The sequence below is a fragment of the Melanerpes formicivorus genome, unplaced genomic scaffold (assembly GCF_026170545.1).
Source record: "Melanerpes formicivorus ecotype bairdi unplaced genomic scaffold, bMelFor1.0.p_v2 SCAF_26, whole genome shotgun sequence".
NCBI classification, from domain to species: domain Eukaryota; kingdom Metazoa; phylum Chordata; class Aves; order Piciformes; family Picidae; genus Melanerpes; species Melanerpes formicivorus.
Genome location: NW_027142378.1, coordinates 509,425 through 532,407, shown reverse-complemented (window position 1 = coordinate 532,407; position 22,983 = coordinate 509,425). Strand labels below are relative to the sequence as shown.

Genomic DNA, 22,983 nt, shown 5'->3' with positions numbered 1-22,983 from the left:
TGGATGAGGCTCTGGCCAGGCTGATCTAGTGTGGGGTGTCCCTGCCCATGGCAGGGGGGTTGGAACTAGATGATCCTTGTGGTCCCTTCCAACCCTGAATGATACTACGATACTATGAAGTACCACTGATTGCCACGAGTGAAACATAGCCTTGGGAACCAGGGGATGAAGAGACCTCAGCTGCCAGCACCCCACACCAGCTTCTAGCCGAGTGCCACCCGGCCGTGCTGGAGCAGCAACAGAGCTGGGGCACAGAAAGCAATCACACAGCGACCAGAGGGGCTCGGCAATACGAGCAGGCACTTTAAAGCAGGGGACATCTCTTATCAGTCTATTTTACAAACAGGACAAACTTCTCCACATCTCAAGGTTGCCATACGACAGCGACGGTCAAAGCTACCCCATCCTGGCTTACGTAACGTGCGGGAGCTGCAGAAGCGGCGCTGGCCTGACCCCCGGCACTAGCACACAGCGGTACAGACGCTCGGCTCCTCCCGAGCAGCGGAGCTGCCCTCGGCCGCAGCGGCAGGCGGCGGGTCCCCGCCCCGCGCAGCTCGGCTCTCCGCCAGCACGGCAGCGAAGGGATGCTCGCACCCTGGGCCCGGCAAGCTCAGCCCTGCCCGGACCTTCCCCCAGGAGCCCGGAGCAGAACCTCCACAGCCAGGCGAGCGGGCGGGCAACGGCGCCGAGCCCGAGCCCGAGCCCGTGGCAGGGGTTCCTCTCCTCCCTCGGCCGCCGAGCGCTGCCCCCCAGCCGGCAGCCGCGCGGGGGCGGAGGCAGCGGGCGGGCACCTCCCCGAGCGGCGCCCCCGGTCCTGACGGCGTTTCCGGGCGGGCGAGCCGGGATGTGCGTCCGGGTTGGGTCGGCCCCAGCGAGCGGTTTCCTCTCGCTCGCCTGCTTCTCCTGCTGCCTGCCTTCCTCCCTCGCCCTCACCGAGGGGAGCGGCGCCGCCGCCCCGCTATTCAAAGGCTTGGTGAGAGGGGCCACGGCCGGGCGGGGGTCGGGGCCTGGGACGGGAGGATGCTGTGGGGCAGGCTGGCCGGGGCTGGGAGGGCTGCCGGCGGCGCCGGCCGAGCCTCCGCCCAAAGCGTGGCCGCGGCGGCGGCGCCCACGCCCGCCGGGCAGGGCCGGGACCGGCTGCGGGCAGCGCGGTGCCTAGAGCATCGCAGGGCCGTCTCACAACGGCCATGGGATTGTCGGCGGTCGGGCTCGGCCGGACGCAGCCGATCCGGCAGAGACGCGCGGCGCGGCCGCTCGGTGCAGCCCGCGGCGGCTCGGCAGCGCGGTGTGCCCGGGGCAGCCGGAGCGAGGCCAGGAGCGCCACGGCTCCCGCGGCTTGCCTGGCGCTGCGCTGGGCAGCGCGGAGCAGGGAGGTGGTGTGCGCTGAGCGGCGGCTGCCGGCTCCTCGGGACGGGGTGCGCAGGGGTACAGGGATGGTGCTCGCACGGCAGAGAGGGGCAAAGGCAGCTTGTACTACACCTGCGTCTCAAAAAAAAACCCAAGTGAATGAGGTAACTCCACAGCAAGCCCCAATAGGTTATTTTTCACTCTTGCCTTTCGGAACTGCAGCTGATGCACAGATCGCCGTGCCTGCTCTCACTGCCCGTGCCCCCTGCAGTGGCATTAGGGTCTCACCTAATATATGTGCAGTGTAGATTCTCTGCATGTAAAGAACTTGTGTGGTGAGCATTGATAAGCTATCTAAAAGTTTAAACATCTAAAAAATGTTTTAAGACAGCTGGATTATTGAATTTCTTGGGGTTTGGGTTGGGTTTTTTTTTGTTTTAAAATCTTTGGAAATGCATTCTCAGAATGGCTCAGTGATATTTGCATCTTTGGTGTTTGCATTCACATGTCCAAAACTAGTAAGAGTGCACACATTTCTCTGATGATTTTTGTCAAAACACAGATTTGGACAAGATCCTAAGAAGTGGAGTATAGGGGTATAGGTAAGACTGTAGGTTTCTGTCCTCAGAACACCAGTGTTGGTGCTCAGTGACCATCAGAACTAAGAGAGCAGTGGCTGAAGTTCACAGTTGCTGCACTTCAGACTTGGGTTGCATGCTGGGTTTATCAGTGGAGCATCAGGAGCATAACCAACATGACAATTAGTGTTCTGGAAGGATGTATTTAATGAACAACTATACTTATCCAGTTAGTAAGTGGCAAATCAGTGTAGAGCCTGGCTCCACACCTTGCCTGAGGTCACTGAAGCAGTTTGTGGCAGAGCTGAAGATCAGCTGTACCGTCCTTGTGAATCCCAGTGCATGATCCTGTGTCCTGGTGCCCTCTCTTCACAGCATCCCCATGAGCATAGCTGTTTCCTTTGTTTGCAGAGTCCATAGCTTCCTGAAGAAGCTGCAGAGGCTGTCATCCACAAAGATGTTGGAAGAGGATATGGAGGTGGCCATCAAGGTGGTGGTAGTGGGAAATGGAGCTGTTGGAAAATCTAGCATGATTCAGCGGTACTGCAAGGGCATCTTCACAAAAGACTACAAGAAAACCATTGGTGTGGATTTCCTGGAGAGACAGATCCAGTATGTATTCAACAGCTGGCACTCTAATGATTGTCACCTTTCCCTTTAGTTCTTTCTTCTGCTGCAGTCCCAGGATTTAGGAAGGCTTGGCACAAGGCCTGCGTCTCCAGAGCCTGGTGCAGGGAGTTGTTTTCTCTCCTGCACAAGGGGCTAGAATCACACCACTCTGTTTCCATACAAGATTTACAATTGTAAATGAAAAGCAAGATAGAATTTGGGACCTCTGTCGTGCTTAGCTTTTGGATAAGGTTCCTCTGTATTCTACCACCTGTTGCTTTGGTGGGGTTGCCTTAGCTGTGCAGGAAGTGGAAGTACTTGTGATGAAATGATTATGCAAATGTATCAGCCAGTGTAGATCAAAATGACTGTGGAAGAGAAAATTACACATGCTACAGATTCAGGGCCTTTACAGAATATAAGCAGGTAATACCCAATTATGTTTGATGAAATGGAAATGCTACATTTAGGGGAACCAAGAAAATGCTATCATTTTGAAAGCTGACTAAAAAGATCATTACTGAGGTTTGAAGTCTGTATTAGTCTTCCTTATTAGAGGGAAATGTAGAGGAAGAAGAAAATGTGACATGGACTGGCAGGGAAGAGCTTGCAATGTAACTGAGGAAGTACTGCCATGGCATGTGGCAGAGGTACTCTGATACTCTGATTATTAGGTGCACCATTACCAACATTGAGTTACCTTAGATTTAAATGAGATCAAAGTTGAGCTGAATTAGTCTTGCAGTGTAGGTGCAGAGACATTTCCCTGCCAGGCTTTCTGGCTTGCTCTTGTTCCTTGTGTTGATGACAGCTGTCTTGTTTCAGAGTTAACGATGAAGATGTCAGGCTGATGCTGTGGGACACTGCAGGCCAGGAAGAATTCGATGCAATAACTAAGGCCTACTACAGAGGTGAACATACCATGGCTGTTGTTTGGTGCTTTTGAGCCTGCTCATCTCTTGTGTTTTCCTGTCTCTCTAGTAAGAATCTTGTGTGTGTGTGAAAAGCATTTTCAGTTCACCTTCTCCAGTTTTGAGATGTGTTTCCCCTTCATGTCAGACACTCACTCTAATTAGGGTGGGGTGGGGTGGGGTGGGGTAGGGTAGAATAGAATAGAATAGAATAGAATAGAATAGAATAGAATAGAATAGAATAGAATAGAATAGAATAGAATAGAATTAACCAGGTTGGAAAAGACCTTTAGGTGTCACTTTCTGCAGGATGCTTGGCAGTGCCCTTCAAAAATGTGGAACAAAATGTGACAAACATCTGCACAGGGACTGCACAGAATGCAGCTCTCCAGACAGCCCCTCTGAAAGTGTTTTCTTACTTCTGCAAGACATTTTTGTGTCTGTTCCAAAACCTGGGGCTGAGGCAGTTAGAAATGAATCCAAGTGAACAAAAAAAATCCTGCAGTCATCCCCCAAAGATAGGATAGGATAGGATAGGATAGGATAGGATAGGATAGGATAGGATAGGATAGGATAGGATAAGGATAGGATAGGATAGGATAGAATAGACCAGGTTGGAAGAGACCTTTGAGATCATCAAGTCCAACCTACCACCCAACACCATCTGATCAACTAAACCATGGCACCAAGTGCCTCATCCAGGCTCTTCCTAAACACCTCTAGTGATGGGGACTCCACCACCTCCCTGGGCAGCACATTCCAATGAAGAACTTCTTCCTAACATCCAGCCTAAACCTCCCCTGGCACAGCTTGAGACTGTGTCCTCTTGTTCTGGTGCTGGTTGCCTGGGAGAAAAGACCAACCCCCTCCTGGCTACAACCTCCCTTCAGGGAGCTGTAGACAGCAAGAAGGTCTCCCCTGAGCCTCCTCTTCTCCAGGCTAAGCAACCCCAGCTCCCTCAGCCTCTCCTCATAGGGCTGTGCTCCAGACCCAGACGCTCCAGACAGCAAAAGATAATTAACTAGGCCCACCACAGCCTGGCCCACTGGAGTTACAAGGACAGGGGGTTCACTCCTAGCCCAGAGCCTGCATTTCTCAGTCACACAGGGGCAGGGTACCTGCTTGGCCAGTTACCAGCTGCATGCTTGGGCTTTCCTTGTGTGTTATTTAACAGTGGTTGTGAAAATCATTCTCATTTTGTTCAGCATGAGAGAGATGAATGATTTGGTAGAGATTCCATGACTGGGTTCTGGTCAAACTGATTACCTGATGGCTGGGAAAAACGTATCACTACGGTATAAAATCTCAGACAAGGCACCTCAGTAGAGGTCATAATGCTGTGCTGTTGCAGCTGGGGCAGTCCCCTGAGCTTTGCATGTTGTGTGATCAATTTTGGCAACAAGCTGGTAGTAGAAGTGCACCTTTATGGGAGAGACTTGGAAGTTCTGCTTGCAATAGCGTATCTGTGATTTCTTCTTGGTTTCATGTTGGTGGGCTGATTGATTGGTGTTTATTTACATTTGCAATTGGTTTGTGTATTTTTAGGAGCCCAGGCTTGTGTTCTGGTGTTCTCTACAACTGACAGAGAGTCCTTCAAAGCAATCCCTTCCTGGAAGGAAAAAGTTGTGGCTGAAGTTGGAGATGTTCCCACAGTTCTTGTGCAGAATAAGATTGATCTCCTCGATGACTCTTGCATAAAGAAGTAGGAGATTTCCCTTTGTTTTCAAAGGACAATGCTTGCCCTGTGCATACACATGGTTCAAAGCAAATCAGCCTGTGGGAGGTACTGGTGAAGGCTTCCTTTACCTAGGCTGCCAGAGCAGTGCCCTGCATCAAAAGGTGTCCCAGCACAGGCGGCAGGCACTGCTGCAGGACCGAGTTGCTTGGGCAGACCTGCCTGCAAAGCTAGGAGCTTTCTGGTGTCTTTATGCCATCTTCTGGAGTGTCAGCCAAAAAAGCAGAGGAACAATGTGAGGAGTTTGTGCCCTGAAATCAGAAATTCTAAACCTGCACATCCCCTCTGCTGTTCAAATGTGCAGTTAGTCAGTCTGTGCTGTGCACCAGTGAAGTTAAGCTGACTTAGGGAGTGCTTGCTGACAGGGGGAAGCATTGGAGCAGGTTGCTTGAAAGCAGTATCTCAGTGTTTGCTTTGCTTTAGTTTGGTTTTAGTGCTGGTTGTAATCACAATACTGTAACTCTGTGTGAATCCCCATCTGGTGATAAGTTGCAGGCTGCTGCCCCTTCCTTGCTGTGTGTGTCTGTGCACATTTAACTGCCAGCTCATTCTGCACTTTGTGTGTGTGACCAGTTTCATCCTTGCCATCCTTGCCATCCTAACCAGTGCTTTTATTTACCGCAGCGTGTCGTGCAGAAAGTACTGCCTGGTGAAGCTGAGCATTCTCCACTTCTTTAGTTCTGCCATCTTCCTGAGAGATTTAAATTGTTTCTTCTTTTTGTTGTTTCCTGCACTGGCTTGCTTTGTTCTCTGTTTGCTATCACTGGTGGCACAAACCAGTTTCTACTCCCTCTACAAAGAATACTGAGGATTTTGCACAGGAAAAGCAAAATTGCATTTGAACTCCTCCTTTATTCATGGTATGTTGCTTAGGTTTTGTTCTTGGAATACTTTGCCTGCCTCAGTAACATCATCTTTCTGATGCTGTGATTCCCCCTGGTGAAATTTTCTGAAGCTTCCTCAGCTCCTTACAATTCAGCAGCAGTTCTCTTTCAGCTCACACAAAACACTAATCCTTGGTTTCGTCTCTGTACACCCCTGCTTGCATAGTCCACTGCTTCACTGAGGTGCACTTCACCATTACCTGGTTTGGACTTTGCAGTGGCCATTCTAAATCTAGTGTTAACTGCAGCCAGCTTCCTTTTGGTTTCACTGACATCTGAACCCTTGAGAAACTGCAGTTAATGAAGTGAATAGACAGTGGAAAGAAATGACTTGAGATCTTCCAGAAACTGCATGTCAAAGGCCTTGTTTCTATAGTGGAGATACTGTGAACAGTTGAGAACCAGGCATGTTTTGGCTGTTACTGGGTGCACCATGCCACCAAGCATTTTGTCTGTAAGAGTAAATGCTGCCCAATGCTGCAGCTCAGTATTGACAAAGTCTTCCTCTGCTGTGCAGCGAAGAGGCAGAAGCCCTGGCGAAGAAGCTGAGGCTGAGGTTCTACCGGGTGTCAGTGAAGGAGGACCTCAACGTCACTGAAGGTAGGAGATGCAGCAGGGTGGCTGTCTGCCCTGCCCTCTGCTGCTCAGCAGGGCTCAGCTGTGCTTTGCAGCTGATCTGTCCCTTCCCATGCCTTGCCATTCCTCTTACCTTTTTTAGCAGCACCACTGGGGGTGCTAGGCCCAGCTGGGTGAACAGTGCTTGTCCCTTCCAGACATGCACAGCCTCAAGGGGACAGACCTGTGGGAGTGCTCAGGCTGCTTAATCTAAGGGCTGCCAGTAGAAGTTCAGTGATTACAATGTTCCAAGTTGTTGAACAGCTTATTTTGTATTTAATAACTCATATAAACAATTAATTAAACTGATATCAACAGTTATTTCATCGTTTAGTTCCATTTAAAGTACTCTAAAGGCCTGGAACTCTTGCAGCCTTTTGGTGGTGTTTTACTAATATTCCCTGGTATCATTTTGTAGTTTCCTAAGAGTACTGCATTAAAATTCAGTCACTATCTCTTGTGAGGTAGGTTTGAATAATCATGAATTATAGCCGCTGGTAACTTTGATTTCTCTCTTGGTTTAATCAGGCAAACTTAATAGTAAAGGGATTGATTATCTTCTAACATCATTCCAACCTTGGGAAAAAAATGTGCAAGAGAGAATGTAAAATCTTCCTGTGCCACTTTAGGTGCATTATGAATTACAAATGTAAATAATCATAGCATACAGGTTCAGAAGATTCTCCTGTAGCTGTAGGTTGTTTCAGAATCCTAGGCAGGCTCTAACTTATACCCTGATACAATAGATGGTAGCATTAGTTTGTTAGATGTTGCTGCCTCTCCTCATCTTGGTGGCCTCCTGTGGACCCTCTTCCTATGCTGGGGGCCCCAGAACTGGAGGCAGTGCTGCAGGTGGGGCTTGAGCAGAGCAGAGGGACAGAATGCCCTCCCTGTGCTGCTGCTCTCCCTGCAGCTCAGCACACAGCTGCCTGCTGGGCTGCCAGCAAGCATTGCTGGCTCCTGGGGAGCTTGTCATCAATGAGTGATCATGAAAAAGTCAGTCATGAGTTTTTCATTCATAATCTGAAGATTGCTTTTAAGGTGGGGAGATTCAGGCTGGATGTGAGGAGGGGGTTCTTCCCCATGAGAGTGGTGAAGCCCTGGAATGGGTTGTCCAGGGAGGTGGTTGAGGCCCCGTCCCTGGAGGTGTTTAAGCCCAGGCTGGATGAGGCTGTGGCCAGCCTGCTCTAGTGTGGGGTGTCCCTGCCCATGGCAGGGGGGCTGGACTTAGCTGATCCTTGTGGTCCCTTCCAACCCTGACTGATACTATGATACTATCCTGTGATGTACCTTTCTCCTGTTAACACTGCAGTTTTTAAGTATCTGGCTGATAAATACCTTCAGAAGCTGAAGCAGCAAACAGCTGAGGATCCAGAAGTCATCCATGCAAGCAGTAACAAAATAGGTAGGTATGCTGTAAGGGAAACAGTTTTGTGTCATCACACCTCTGGGCTTGTCCCTTTCCTTGAGGGTTAATCCAGGGTGAGTCGGGCTAATTACTACCTTCTGCCTCTCTTCCTCCTGTAAAATAACTCTGACTCTCTGAAGTTACAAGACCATCAGACTGATGTACTGAAGTTTCTAGCTCATGTTTGGCAAGTGCCCTTTGATTAAATTGGTTTAAGCAAACATTGTGCAAGGGCTTGAGGAAGGATGCTTCTTGGGTCTCCTGATGTCAGTAGTATTGGTGTTACTCACCCTGGTGCAGATTTACAAGAGAGTCATGGTAAAAGAATCTGGCATGCAAAGAGAAGGCCTTTGTAAGCTGCCTTTTGTAAGCGAGCACTGAGCTCTGTCCTCCTTCTCTGAAGCATTTCTGAGTCAGGTCATTTTTTTCCCTTGAAGCACTCCCTTTTTGTTCAGGCTTCTCCCTTCCCTTTAGCTCAGCAAAGCCTCTGAAATTGCCATGGTTTTCTTGTATTGCTGGACTCACCACCCCTTTCTCACGTGCAATTAGCAGCATACACAAAGGCAGATGAGTGCATATGCTGCCCTTCCATTACACAGATGTCTACCAGCTCAGGCACTGCCTGCCCAGTCATTCCAGCTGGCTCTGCTCCCTGTTCAGCTGCAAGACTGACCCAAGAACTCGATAAAGCCTTTAAGAATCAGAACATGTATGTGAGGTGCACTACTCAGCCTTAGCTGGGTGTTGTGGTCTAAGTGTTATTGTGCTGCAAGAAGTCAATCTTTTCTTCTGATTCCCATAGGTGTTTTTAGTACAGCTGGTGGAAGTCACTCCAGCCAGAACTCTAGCACTCTTAATGGTGACATCATCAACCTCAGACCGAACAAACAGAGGACCAAGAAAAACAGAAGTCCTTTTAGCAACTGCAGCATACCTTAGACCACTTCAGGAGGACACAAAAGGAAGCCAAGTGAATTGGATGAAGTTGTGCAACTGAGTATGAACCAAGCCAGCTGTAGAGGTGTTTTCACCAGAGCTTTAGCAAACCTTGTGCCTACAGGATCCTCGACAGAGGGTGGATTCATATAACCTTGTGATGCAGCGTGTGTTGGTGTGTGCAGTGAGGCACTGGGTGCTCAGGCACGGAGACGTGGCTGCCCCATGCACTTTGTCCAAACCAGGCAAGCTTCCCCTCTCCCAAGGAACTGCTCTGAACTGGGTACTGCTGAACTGCAAAGCACATTTAACCCAAGGCTAGCACTGCCAGCTGTAGATGCAGACGAGAGCACTACGGCCCAAGGTAAAGCAGCAGCCTCGCAGCCACGCTTCAAAGGTTAGAATGCGTTAGTCAGGACACAGAAGGCCAAGAGCAGGAGGAGGACACTGCATTTCATGCCTCACTGTTGGTAGGGATCCTGGCACTTCTGCCAGGGCAACAGACTTGCATGACATGGTCCAGGGTCGGGTTGCACCTCCTGATGTGTGCTTGATCCCATGCTGCCCTCACGCCAGCTCTGAAACGAGTGCTGAGGTGTGCCTGTAGCCATCTGGAGTGACCGTGCAGGCTACATCCCAGTGCAGATGTTACCTGGAGATCAGCTGATGACACAGAAGAGCACCTTCTGAAAGAACCTTTCCTTTACAAACATGGTGCTTCAGATGAGGCTCTCCCAGCTGCCATTTGCTCTACTTTGGGCCTAAAAGCTTAGATTTAAAAATGCACAGTGCCAAAAATGCTCATTCTTTTTTTACCTAATGCAGTTCTTACAGATGGCTTCTTCATTTGTCTCCTCAGTCATCACAGGTTGAACAAATGCTGCAGTCTTTGACACTAAGAGCTGTTCAGAAGGACCATCATGCAGCCCTTCCTGCTCAGATTGTATAGCTGCACCCTTGTGTTGTTTATGCAAAAGGACCTTGCAAAGCGGTTTCACGAAACACTTCTCTGGTTAAAACAAAATCCATAGGTACCATAAACTGAGTTATGGAGGACCCAGACAATGCAGCTGATGTCTGAGCTACATGAAGGAGCATTTCTTGAATGTTGTCTCCAAGTTAGCTGCTGGCTACAGAAAATCTAATTCTGCAAGATCACAGACACAGCAAAACCTTTTCCAAGTGCTTAAGTAGTTGAGCAGAATCGGTTTAGATGTTTAGGAGCTCAGGTCCAAACTCAAGTTATTTGGACTTAGGCTTCTAAATCACTAAGGTGCTTTTAAAATTGCTAAGTATCTTACTGACCAAAAATAAACCAGTTTTTAATCCTCCAGAGCATGCATGCCTTCTAAAAACTATCACTTTGTTTACAGGTTTTTGTATGCTAAGAGTGTGAACCTTCTAGGACTTGTACAGCAAAGCTGCCAGTGACAGATGCAGAATCTGCTGCTTGAAGAAAAGCAGAGTTTTAATGGGTTTCTTTTAAAGGTGAATGGGAATGCAAACCAGTGGAGGCATCCTGCCTGGTTTTGGAGGAAGGGTTTTTTTTTGCTGTGTGAATTCCTGTTGGAAGCCTGACTGGCCTCGTTTCCAAGTCAATGGATATGAAACCTGAAATGGACTGTGCCCCACTCTCTGCAGAGGGAAGTGGGGGGTGAGTTATGCACAAACACTAAAGATCTCTCAGCTCTGTATTTTGTGCTTGCTATAGGAGACTTTCCTTCTTTGACAAGCTGCTACAGCATCTCCTGTTGCTGGCAAGAAGGCAGCCTTCAAGGCGCTGGATCCCCTTTGCTATTGCAGCAGTACTGTGTGTTCCTCACCAAGGGGTTCCCTGCTTTCTCTTGGATGGCCTTCGTGTTCCAGCAGGTGCAGTCACTGTTTGTGTAGAAATGCAGTCAGGTCCTATCTGTCTTAGCAATGTAAGAAGTAAAGGTACTTGGGATAAGCCTCGCAGCTGTCTGTCACAGGGCTGCAGGATGAAGATGAAGAAATTTTGACCACTTCTTAATTGGGAAACTTGTACATTTCATTGTCTGTCTGCCAGTTTCATATTTCTTACTCATTTCCTTGAAAAAGAAACAAACCCATGAAGTGTCTGAAGCCTGTGTTTTGCCTTGCCTGACTTTGTGAGAAATCAGTCTGTTAGGTGCAATGAGCACTTGCACCATGCCGTGGACATCGTGCTGTCACATATGCCATTTGCATTTAAGGTCTGTTGTTATCAGCCAGTCTTCTAAGGGCTGAAAACTAGGCAGAAACTTCCACAGACGTGGCAGACCTGCTAGACTTAAGGTCTGTTGAGAGGTAGTGCCCATACTGTTAACACAGAAGTGTTTGCAGCAGTGGGTGACTGAGTTTGCATTTCATTCATCTTGTCTCCCACGGTTCACTCTGCGCTGGGATCCTGCAGTGTTTGTTCTCCAGTAGGACTGAGATGCAGACTGCCCAAGCAGCCTTTTGCTGGAGAGTGCTCTGCAGTTGTGCTGCTTGAAGATATATTTCCTATCCCAGGGGGGTTAGTGTGGGGATGCAAACAAGCTGCCTTGCAGGTTGGAGGAGCCCTTGGGTATGCACAGCACTCTCCGGTGTGACTAGCACTCGCCTCATGGAGGGGGTCATGTGCCTGAACACTCAGCAATTGGCCCCTAGTGTGGTCACTGCAAGCATTGCCTCTCTCCACTGACAGCATTCTCATCTGGTTTAGTTACCAGACCCCACAGCTGCAGAGCTGGGAACAGAAAAGCCCTCTTGTGTGCATCTGTGTGAGTGCAGGGTGGGAGAGAGGTGCCTGTGTGCCTTCCTGTGAGACTGAGCTAAGGGCACAGTATCACAGCATAACTAAGGTTGGAAATGACCTCGAGGATCATCGAGTCCAACCTATCAACACAGACCCCATGACTAGACCATGGCACCAAGTGCCACATCCAATCCCCTCTTGAACACCTCCAGGGATGGGGACTCCACCACCTCCCTGGGCAGCACATTCCAATGACGAATGACTCGCTCGGTGAAGAACTTTCTCCTCACCTCAAGTCTAAACCTCCCCTGGCACAGCTTGAAACTGTGTCCCCTTGTTCTGGTGCTGCTTGCCTGGGAGAAGAGACCAACCCCTTCCCAGCTACAACCACCTTTCAAGTAGTTGTAGAGGGCAATGAGGTCACCCGTGAGCCTCCTCTTCTCCAGGCTAAACAATCCCAGCTCCGTCAGCCTCTCCTCACAGGGCTGTGCTCAAGGCCTCTCCCCAGCCTTGTTGCCCTTCTCTGGACACCTTCAAGTGTCTCAATGTCCTTCTTAAACTGAGGGGCCCAGAACTAGACACAGGACTCAAGGTGAGGCCTAACCAAAGCAGAGTACAGGGCACAATGACCTCTCTGCTCCTGCTGGCCACACTATTCCTAATGCAGGCCAGGATGCCATTGGCCTTCTTGGCCACCTGGGCACACTGCTGGCTCATATTCAGGCGGCTGTCGATCAGCACCCCCAGGTCCCTCTCTGTTTGGGAGCTCTCAGCCACTCTGACCCCAGCCTGTAGCTCTGCATGGGATTGCCATAGCCAAAGTGCAGCACTCGGCACTTGGACTTGTTGAATGCCATCCCGTTGGACTCTGCACATTGGATTCTGGAGTCCTGTTCTATCTGGTAACAGCTCTGTGGCTGTGTTCTCCCAGTCCTGCCAGCACTGTTTTTCGGCTGATGATGCTACTGCTAGCAGGAAGCTTGTCATGGTTCATGCCACGGTGAAAGGAGTAGTCCCTAGAGAGGGTGGCACTGGAACGGTGCCAGGCCCAGGCTGTGTCCATTCAGTGAATGAGTCTCCTCCAGTCAGCAGGGCATCACTGGCTGCAAAGCAGCAGTGCTGGGGATATGTTTCCAGCTGGAAGTAGCAGATCTCAAACCTGCAAGACTGATCACACTAAGATTTTTGTGCTTGTGTGTGTGGGAGTGATTAAAAAATAGTAATAATTAAACATTCCATGTAGCACAAGTTTGGCACTTTCTTATTTCCTGTGTTTCTTCAGGCAGCGCTTAACCTCTTTAAGTCAAATTCCCAGACTGACACCCCATCTGACATCTTTTATGCTTCAGTAAAAATTGCCTTTTTCCCTTCCCCCAGCATGGGGCTACAGCATCTGTCACAGGGGCTGCCACTGCATCCCTCCTGCAGATGTACTTAAGGGCCTTGAGCAGCTGGCAGGCTGTGCTGCCTACAGGCCAGGCAGGGCTATGTGCTCTGTGACCCTGCACTCTGAACCACTGAGGCCACCTGCCCAAGGGGTGGCTGCCAGCTGGTAACGAGATAAATGCAGAACCCATGGCCAGGCTCCCTTCTTGGGTTCAGTGAGGGAGGGAATCAGCCCCTCCTGTTTTTCTGAACACAACCACAGAGCTTTGGCTGCAGCTGCAGTACCTGAACACTAACTGCACGGAGAGCAGGGGCAAGCATGGTGCCAACGGGCTTGGCTTCCTCTAAACCACTTTACCCTCTTTTGGTGGAAACCAGCAGGTGTGCAGCTCTCTGAAATAGTAGTGACAGAAGAAAATACTTCTGTTAAATACAGGACTGAATAGATAACCAAGAATACAGAAGGGAAAAAGCAACAATGAAGTTAATACACAGGAACTGGAGACACTTTCAGAGTTCCATGCTGAAGAACTGTTTTGTGCCATTGCACAGCCAGATGACCCTGGTGCCAAGCTAGACTCATTCTCAGGTTTCTGCTGGTGGGGTAGTGCTGATAAATAATTTGTGGAGTGAGTGTTCTTCTCTTGCAGAGATAAATATGGGTCACCACAACCCACTGCAGCTGGTCAAGCAAAGTAAAAATAAGCTAGAGCAGGAGGAAAATGCTGCTCTCCTTGTGAGGATGAAGATGCATCCTGACTCATCAATGACTTAAGCCAGCTACGTACATAACTGTCATGAGCTCAAGTGAATGTGATGTATTTTTAGAAAGAGAAGTCAACATACCTTACCTTGTGTCTTCAAGTGGAGAAGAGAATGTTTAAAGCTGAATATGCTGTGAGCTGCTCCTGTGAAGCCCCCAGGAGTTAGTTCTGCTGTTCTGTACCACGGGCAGTGCCATGCGAGGTAACCATGATCGAGCTGCTTGCTGCTTAGTCTGAGCCACACCTCTACTTCTACCCTGGCATGGAACTGTCACTGCATTGCCTTTCCAAAGGGCTGCTGTCACCCTGTAGCTGTGAAGCCTGGAACTGCTTGAGAAACTCAAGTGCCTGGTTCTGGTCCTGTGTTGTACACAGCGGGGACCCAAAGCAGCGTGTTGGGTGCTGTGGCATGAATGAGCCTGGGCACCCCAGTCTAGCAGAAGTGCTGATGCTGAGTGCTTGCCTCCCATTTCCTCAGCACAGTTCCAACACACAGCATGGATTCTGCTCTGCTCTTTCATCATTTTACCGCTCAGGGTTGGCCTAGTTAACACAGTGTTGAGGTTCAGGTGGTTGGCTCTAGGCACTGGAAGTGGCATTAAAATATTCCTGATCTATCAGAGATGGCTGCTGCATTTTCTGCAGGCTAACAGGTAAGGAGTCACCTCTGGATGGGGAGGGGTGGGGTACAGGGGGCTGTTTGCTTGGTTTTGCACTAGGGTTTGCCTCTTCACCCAGGAATCTGGAAACTCAGACATCCCTGATTCCTCTTGCATGCAGTTGTGCAGAAAAACCAAGCTGCTTGCTTAACACCCCAACAGCAACGAGTTAGCAATGTTTTAAGCAAGAAATCTTGACATGTGAGACTGCTCACATTTTTACCACCACCTAGTCTTGGGTCAGGGAAGAGCTTAACAACTAAGTGAAAACCCTGAGAAAACTCTCTTGAAAGGTCTGTCATCTACCTAGAAATGGTGCCAGGTTACTCAAACTGTAAGTGGTGCAGAGTAGCACAGGGTGCTGTTTATGAAAATACTGTGAAGAGCTTAGGACTGGTTTGGTTTATTGCCATGGCTTGTCTCTGGGCCCCAGAAGTCTGGCTCACACACTAGGGATACAGCAGAGAAAGGCTGAAGTCTCACGGTGCGACAGAACAACTCTGAGCCCCAGGAGCAGGGAAGAAAGGCAGATGTTGGCAGCTCTGAGAGCCGAGCAGAAGCACAGTTACAGCTTGCAGCGGAGCAGCATCAGCTCTGCCGAGAGCCGACCCACCCTGTATTGCCCAAGGAAAACGCCCATGCCACCAACCCCAGAAAACGCTGGCCCCTGGCACCGGGAGCACCGCAGCGCCGTGCGTGTGCCCCTGCAGGGAACCCTCTCCTTGGCTTCTGTGAGCTCTCCGTGGGGCCCTGCCCGTCCAGCGGCGCCAGAAGCAGCCACAGGAGAGGCTACTCCTGCTTGCTGTTGCACGACTGTCGAACGGAGGCTTTCTGGTGCTCCAGCAGCGTGATGGACTTCTCGGAGTTCTCCAAGTTCCTGAGCAGAGTCTCTAGCCGCCTCTTGATCTTCTTCTGGTCCTCGATGGCACAGCCAATGACCACGGACTGGAACTTCTGGTCGATGGGTCCCGCGGGCACGTCGGACGTGCAGGCGCCGTAGAGCGACAGCAGGCGGAGCTTGGCGTCCTCCAGGTCGTCGAGCAGCTTGCTGACGATCTCGTCGATCATCTTGGTGGCGTGCTGCAGGGACTCCTGCTGCTGCGCGTTGCGGATGGTCTCCACAGACACCTCCACCGTCAGCGTGCGGCCCATCAGGCGGTTGGCAGTCAGGTTCAGCTCTTCTCTCTCACCTGGAGGGAAACATCCCAGGCTGCAGGCAAGCTCCTCCCCGCACAAGGAGCAGCCCCCGAACAAGCCAGCCGCTCAGCTTTGCGACAGACAGAGCTGGCTCTGCTCAGCCACCGACGGCCCAGAGCTCTTGCACCTGCCCAAGTCCCACTCGGGGCACCGGAGGCAGTGTCTGCTGGTTTGAAAGGAGGCTGCCAGCCCTGCTGGAAAGCGCAGCAATGCTTCCCTGCAGAGCAGTGATAGCTGTACAGACATGCCCCTGAGCAGGCTCTGACTTCACACAGCCAACAGAGAGGTGATCCCAGGGGAGCAGATGGCCCTTTCACAGCCCTCGCTGGCTCCAGTGCCTGCACTTTCAGAGCCACTCCCTGGAGCATGTTTGACTTTGGGTCATTTGGGAGGGGGTGGCGAGGCTCACCTTCACTGATGTGCCTCATGTCCTGGCTGTTCTGTATGTTGTGGATCATTTCCAGCAGGATCTCTTTCTCTTGCTCCATAGCAGATGCTGCGTCTCGGAAAGCCTCTACCCTGCAGGTGGTTGAACCAACAGAAGGGTTAAACAATAGAAGAGGTGCCAAGGACTACTTTGTTACACCTCAGCTTAACAAGTACAGCCCAGGTTTAATTACCCAAGGGGCAGACTCTCAGACCACATGACCTCTCCCACAACTTAGCTTCACTTTTCAAGGCTCAGTATCATTTTAAACACCAAACCAATGGGTGGAAATGCCCCAAACAACAGTAATTTGATGTTTGATTCTACTGCTAGTGCTTTTCTATCCTGTTCTGCATTCAGTCTGGATCTCCAGAGCCCCATGGCAGAAGTTCTGCAGCTTAACTGGCAATTATGATGAGCTGCTGAGCTGGAAGAGAAACAGAAACTGAGTCCCCATCAGGGAACTTGAGAGAGAAGGCTGCAGCTCTGGGGACAGAGGCCACAAGGGGGTTGGCTCCCCTGTTGCCCCCAAACTCCTACAAACACCCCAGGGACCTCCAGCAGCACCTTAGCTGAATGGCTTCATTCCAGAGACAAAGAGCAGGAGGGACAAAGCTCACACACACATTAACATGGCAAGACCTTCCCACCCAGTGCTGTGCCATGGCCACTGGGGCACCAGCTGCTCTCACGGTCACTGGTGTCTCCCATGGAGCCATGCTCCACAGTTCACACAGAGAGGAAGCAGCTCCTGTTGCTGGGCTTGCAGGGAAGCATTAGACTCTTGTTCCCACCAAAACAGGACCCCTGCTCCAGTCCCATCTGCTGTGCTTCAGCATCACTCACACCATGTGGTGGGGTCAAGGTCAAAGTCCACCCCCCCTGCTCTCCCTGGGCACTCAGTGAGCTGCACGACTGTGTGCCTGCAGCCTGCCCTCCTCTTCATGGCACAAACTGCCGGCCCATCTGGCCATGGGCAAGGTGAAAATGCCACACCAGATACCCCAGTCCAGTTCCCTATTCCCTGCCATGGTTTTAAGGAACTGTCTGCTTTGAAGAGGAGAGGGAAACCTGCCCCTGCCTTGGCTTTGTCCTGGAGGCTTGCAGGTAGGGGTTCTGAGAGAGCTCCCAAGCTGCAGCTGGCTGCAGGAGTTACGCCAGCAACACGGACTCCGCAGCGGCAGCAAGCAGAGCATCATCTGAACCCAGCTGATGAGTTCTGATGCTTTCAACACAGCCTGGGAGGTCTGGCTGCTGCAAGCAGCAGGGGAACATCTATCCTTTTATGTTTAGAAATCCTGGCCAGAAAAGGGGAAACAAACCAAACACTATGAAGGCTCTCAGATGCTTTGCACCGTTCAACATCACTGGACACGACCCCGAGAGAGTGGTGGCTCTGTGTTGCCTCTGTGAGACAGGGACAGGGCTGCTGCTCCTTCCCCAGAACCTGGGGCTGAGGGCAGGGAACTTTAGGGAGCAGCAGAAAGGAGGGTGAAAGAAGGCAGAAGAGGAGCTTCTGAGGATATAAATAGTCAGGCTTCACATGCAGCCTGCTCACAAATAATCCTGTTTTACACAGTATTTAACCTAATTTAGTCAGTGAAAGCACAGGCTCCAGGCCCTGCCTTTAATGTTCATTCCGAGGAGGAGTGGGAAGTTAATGCAATGCAAATTCTTGCCAGGAGCAAATCCTTGTAATTACTATTTTGGATTGGTTAGTAAGAGCAGAGAGGCAGGTGGGGCCACTTGGTGCCTCAGATGTCTGCTCTTTGTAGTTTAGGAAGTCTAGCACTATTTCCATAAGCGCCTCTCCGTGCCCCCCTCACAAACTAGTTCTGTTACCATTTACAAATGCACTGTGGGCACTGGAAGGCTTCAGGTGAAAATGTGCAAGTGCAGAATTTCAGTCTTCACTGTGTTCTTACATCAGACTCAGCACATCACTGTACTGACTGCAAAAACTGATGGCTCAGGCCCTGGTCTCCACCGGCACTGCTGGGTCCTGTGAGGAATGTGGGAGAACTGCATTGCAGAGATGCATCCTGAGCTGGTGCACTCCTCAAGACTGGGCCTGAAACATCCCTGCTTCCTCACTGGTATTTGAAGGAGGACCCAAAAGCCCAATTATCAGCACTAATGGTTGTATAATGCAAAAACCCCACCATCTACCACTTAGAGCCTCGGCTGACATCATTGTACAGGAAGTCAGAACCCAATCTTGACAAGTATTTTATTTGCAGTAATTGCTCCACAGGGATTGCTGTAAGCACTTTTCCAGCTGCAGTACAGAGTGCCACACAGCTCAGACCCACTGGCACTTCAGTGTTGGGGTATTTGCTGCCACAAACATCACTCCAGTGTACCCCAGCACTGCCTAATGGCACAACCACAGCAGCTCCTGCCAGCAGGGCAAAGGGCCAGGGCAGCAGCATGTCAGGACTCCCTCACCTCTCTGCTGTCCCTTCTAAAATTTTCAGCTTGCCCACTACTGGCAGCACTCTGGGTCCCAGTGAGCCCCACAAAGAAACTCTCTGGAGGGCACAGTGGCAACACAGCCAGCAGCAGTTACACATCTAAAAGATGAGGGGAAATGGCCTAAGGAAGGCAAGACAGGGGAGCAGAGGAAGTGGCCAGGTGCAGCTGCTAGGGACCTGGATCACACAGGGGTTAAAACAAGAGGTGGGATCATATCAGAGCAGTGCTCTAGTATCAAAAACCCAACAAGTAAACCACTCACACCAGCCTCAGGAAAAGGGTGCTCCAGAGAAGATGCTGGGGGGCTTTATCAAGGTGAGACACCCACCACTGCCTCACCCTGTTGTGCTGCCCTGGCTGGTACCAAGGCCTCTGGCCATCTGGCTCTGGCTGACACCAGCTCCTGCCAGCTCCCCAGCCACAGCCCAGGAGAGACCCCTGCACAGCTTTCTCTGCATTCCTGCTGGAGGGTCAGGTCCACACCTCCTGGGCAACGCTCCTGGCTGCTTTCCTAAAACACACTTGAACTTTGCAGGTTTGTGCAAATCTTTACTTTGCCAGGGTGAGGAAGAGCAAAGGAGATGAGCGGTGACTGCCAGTGGAACACACGGAAACACAATCCAAGGCTCAGAGGGCCGAGAAGCCGAGGGCCAAGAGGAGAACACAAAATGCTGGTATCCATGCCCACCACCATCCTTATCTACCAAGTGAAGCACCCAACCATATTTTCACTGGGAGTGTATTTGGTGCTTTGAAGATCAACAAAATGCTCCGGACTGGAACCCCCTGTTCCTTACTGCAGAGCTCCATGAGCCCTTTTGCCCCACATACCATTCAGATGAGCAGAGCATTCACCAGAGGAACAGGTGGACCACCCCAGGCTTTTGTTTCCAGATGAGAAACTCGACACTGGCTTTCTCAGGACAGCTGCAGTGACTCTGTCCTTTACTGCCTGACTCACACAGCTCACTGTTCAAGCCTAGTGCTGAAGGTGTGGAGCCCTCAAAGGAAAGGGGAAGTATCTGAAGATGCTGCAGCTTTTTCCCTCAAACAGGCCTGAGGACATTGGACAAAGCAGAGGTTTCACCCTAGTGTCCTCTGCTGCTTAAACTGAGTTTCTGTTCTCAGTTCAGTGGCCCCAGTGCCATACAAATGATGGCAGGGCAATGCAGTTGTTCAGAAGGAGAAGGGGAGAAAAAAAGTATAAAAACATAATTAAGTAAGAGTCTGACTTCTCTCCTGTGTCATTACACCTGGGACTGCATGTTCACCCCAGATAGCCCTCAGAATACAGTGACTCATAAACAGAGACTCTGCTCTCACTTCCAGCTGCTCCCATGAGGTCTTGGCATTCACCAGAAAGGTCCAAGCTCTTACCCTTACAAGGTTACCACCCTTGCCAGCCCTGCCAAGGGCTCGCTCCCCAGCAGTCAAATTAACCCCCCGGTCCTGCTCGCTTTCCCTGCAGGAGAAAGCCCCTCTGCAACCACCTAGCAGGCAGGTACAAAGGCACCCTGCTACTGTCAGAAAGGCAGCTCTGAGGTGGAAAGGAAGGGAGAGGAGGGAAGGCTGCTCAAACAGAGCACGGCCAAAGGGCTGAGGGCTGCCATGGGGTTTGGACAACTGTAAGCCATTTGAGAACTGAAGATTGCTGAGGGCTTTGATTAAAAGCTGTAGTTCACTTGCACAAATGTTGATTTACAAGCAACACCTCAGTGGTCTGCAGTGACACTAAACCAGCTGGAGAAGGAAGAACTGTGGCAGATCTTCCTCCTATCATTCCAGTAACTTTGAAATGAGGCTGGGCATGGAAAAAAAACCACCAAAACAAACACCTAACTCAGTGACTTTAATAAAAGGAGTTGGGCTCTTTTCTTGGTCCCTCCTTAGCACTACACCTGTTGGAAAGAGCCACAGCAGACTGGGACGTTTAATTTCTGGTTTACCACACTGTCTGCTTCGTTTTGTAGTTGCTCAGCAGATTTGGAAGCTACTTCTGCGTGTTCTGCTGCTCATTTCACACTCACATATTCACCTGCTAGGCCTGGATGCGAGCAGCAAGACTTATTTACAGACAGGGATTTTGTTTAGTCAAATCCAGAGAAGTCTGGAGAACTTCAAGGAGATTTAATCAAGCTAAGTGAAAGGCTAACTCTACAGCACATAATGCTCACTCCTGAATAATGCAAACCAACGCAGGCAGAAAGGGGAAAACACAACTCCTGTGTCCCACAGAGCTCTTTTAATTACAGGAAAGTCCTAGAAACATGCTGGGTGGTGCTGTGGAAGCCACTGATCAATATGCAGCTGTAATGAAGGAAAGGGTGTGTTGAAACAGGAGGTGAATCAGTGGCGTACCCACAGCACCCTGTGCATCCCATCCACCTCAGAAAGCACACAGCCTAATTAAGCAGAGCTGAGAGGACAAGGAAGATGATTAAAGCCAAACAATTGTCTCTCATGGCAGCCCAACTGGGCAAAAAAAAACCCACCCCAAAACACAAACGGGACTATTTGGGGAGCGCTAAGTAGCAGTAAAGGACAAGGACACACCTTGGCGCAACGATGAAATACTCATCGCGTTCACAGTCGCTTTGGGAAAACCCTGCAAAGCTGCAGAACTCAACACTCTGCACGCCACGGTGCGGTCCAGGGGGGAGGTGGGCAGCAGCACGGCCAAAGAGCACACCCGCAGCTGGAGCAGGCAGAGGGTAGGGAGGCAAGCAGCCTCCCGCACCCGCAGCCAGCCCTGCGGCTCAGGGGCTCGCAAGAGCCCCAATGACAGCGCGTTTAACGCTGGGTTTTCCTGCATCTCCTGGCGAAACACCGTCCCGGCAGCCGCGGGCCAGGCTGCGGCGCGGGCACTGCCCACAGACCACCGCCCGGCTCGCCGCAGCCTCCCCGGCCCCCGTGCAGGGTAACCGCCCCCGGCGCCGCGTGCGCGTCCCAGCCAGGCTCCGCACACTCGCGGACGTTGCCCTACCTTCCTGCATTTCCAGGTCGCGCGATTTCACCCCTGCCAGCTGCCCTTTCTAAAGCCCCCCGCGACGGAGGGGAGTCCTTTCTTCCAGGGGCAGGCCGGGAAGCCTCGGCCCGGCGCCCGCTGCCCCCCACCCGCGCCCCGCTCGGCCGCGGCGGTGCGTGCTGCCGCCGCGCTCCGGCCCCCACCTGAGCTCCAGCTGGTCCAGGTTCTCGAGCAGGCGGCTGGAGCGGTCTGCCATGGAGGTAGAGCGGTAGAAGCGGCCTCGGAGCTGCCCGCCGGACTGCTGCTGCTGCGCCGCCCCCTCGCTGGCTTTGGCGCTGATCTTGGCCTGGGCCATAGCGCCCGCCCGCTGCCGCCGGCGGATCCGCGCCGCGGCCGCTCCCTCCCTGCGTCCCGCAGGCGGCGGCGGCGGCCGACTGCCGGCCCCGCGCTCATGGCCAAAGAAGGAGCCCGGCCCCGCCGCCTGCCCCCGCGGCCACCCCGCCCCCGCGCCGGGGCCCCGCGGGCACCGCCTCACGCCGCGCCTGCCCCGGGGCCGTGTCGCCGCTGCCGGCTGGCTGCGGAGCGGGACGAGCCGGCCGGCGGGGCCGGGCAGCGCTCCCACCGCAGCAGGCAGTGGCGCGGGCACGGCTCAGCACAGCCCTGTGAGCGGCGCGGGGAGCCCGCAGCAGGACAGGCGCTTGCTGCCCACACCCCGGCGTCACCCTGCGCCCACCGGGCACGGAGCGCGCCACAGCTGCCCCTGCGGCCATCCCCAGGCGCCCCCGTGACACAAGCAGCGTGATCCATAAGCCGGGCAGGCAGACCGAGGCCGTCCGCAGCTTTCTCGCTTCGAGGAGGAGGTCTTGGGGGTGTCAGCTGGTGACAAACTCCCCAGGAGCCAGCAACGGTCCCTGGCAGCCCAGCACCAGTTGTGTGCTGAGCTGCATCCAGAGCAGAGAGAGCAGCAGCACAGGGAAGGGATTCTGCCCTTCTGCTCTGCTCAGACCCCACCTGCAGCACTGCCTCCAGTTCTGGAGCCCCCACCACAAGGGGAACCCTAAATACATACTTTTAACCACACAATGTTTTTAGCACATTTGATTTAGTGTATCTGATAAATAACATTTGCAGTCCCACAGGCAGTAAAACAAAAAAACACCAAAGCAAGGTTCGTACTACGACAAGAAGTTGCTCTTACTACAACTACCATAAAAGATGCTGACCCTGATTGTTTGACACATCTTAGAAATATCATCCTGAGATACTTTAGGAGTTTAGTTAATTGTTAAAATTATCCTAGCTATGAAATCACAGAATCACAAACTATTGAGGCTGGAACAGACCTCT

General features: G+C 51.7%; 2 protein-coding genes across 2 annotated transcripts; one reads left to right on the top strand and one right to left on the bottom strand.

The window, feature by feature from the left end:
• The first annotated feature begins 847 nt into the window (after positions 1–847).
• Positions 848–11,126, top strand: RAB23 (RAB23, member RAS oncogene family). Its single transcript, XM_068153424.1, has 7 exons — positions 848–973; positions 2,337–2,537; positions 3,360–3,445; positions 4,991–5,147; positions 6,582–6,664; positions 7,992–8,084; positions 8,890–11,126. Exons 2-7 carry the CDS (start codon positions 2,383–2,385, stop codon positions 9,024–9,026), a joined length of 711 nt encoding a protein of 236 aa, XP_068009525.1. The 5' UTR covers positions 848–973; positions 2,337–2,382; the 3' UTR covers positions 9,027–11,126.
• A 3,833-nt stretch (positions 11,127–14,959) lies between these two features.
• BAG2 (BAG cochaperone 2) lies at positions 14,960–22,089 on the bottom strand. Its single transcript, XM_068153423.1, has 3 exons — positions 21,840–22,089; positions 16,179–16,288; positions 14,960–15,762 (listed from the first exon to the last, which is right to left on the bottom strand). Exons 1-3 carry the CDS (start codon positions 21,989–21,991, stop codon positions 15,362–15,364), a joined length of 663 nt encoding a protein of 220 aa, XP_068009524.1. The 5' UTR covers positions 21,992–22,089; the 3' UTR covers positions 14,960–15,361.
• Between the last annotated feature and the right edge of the window lie 894 nt (positions 22,090–22,983).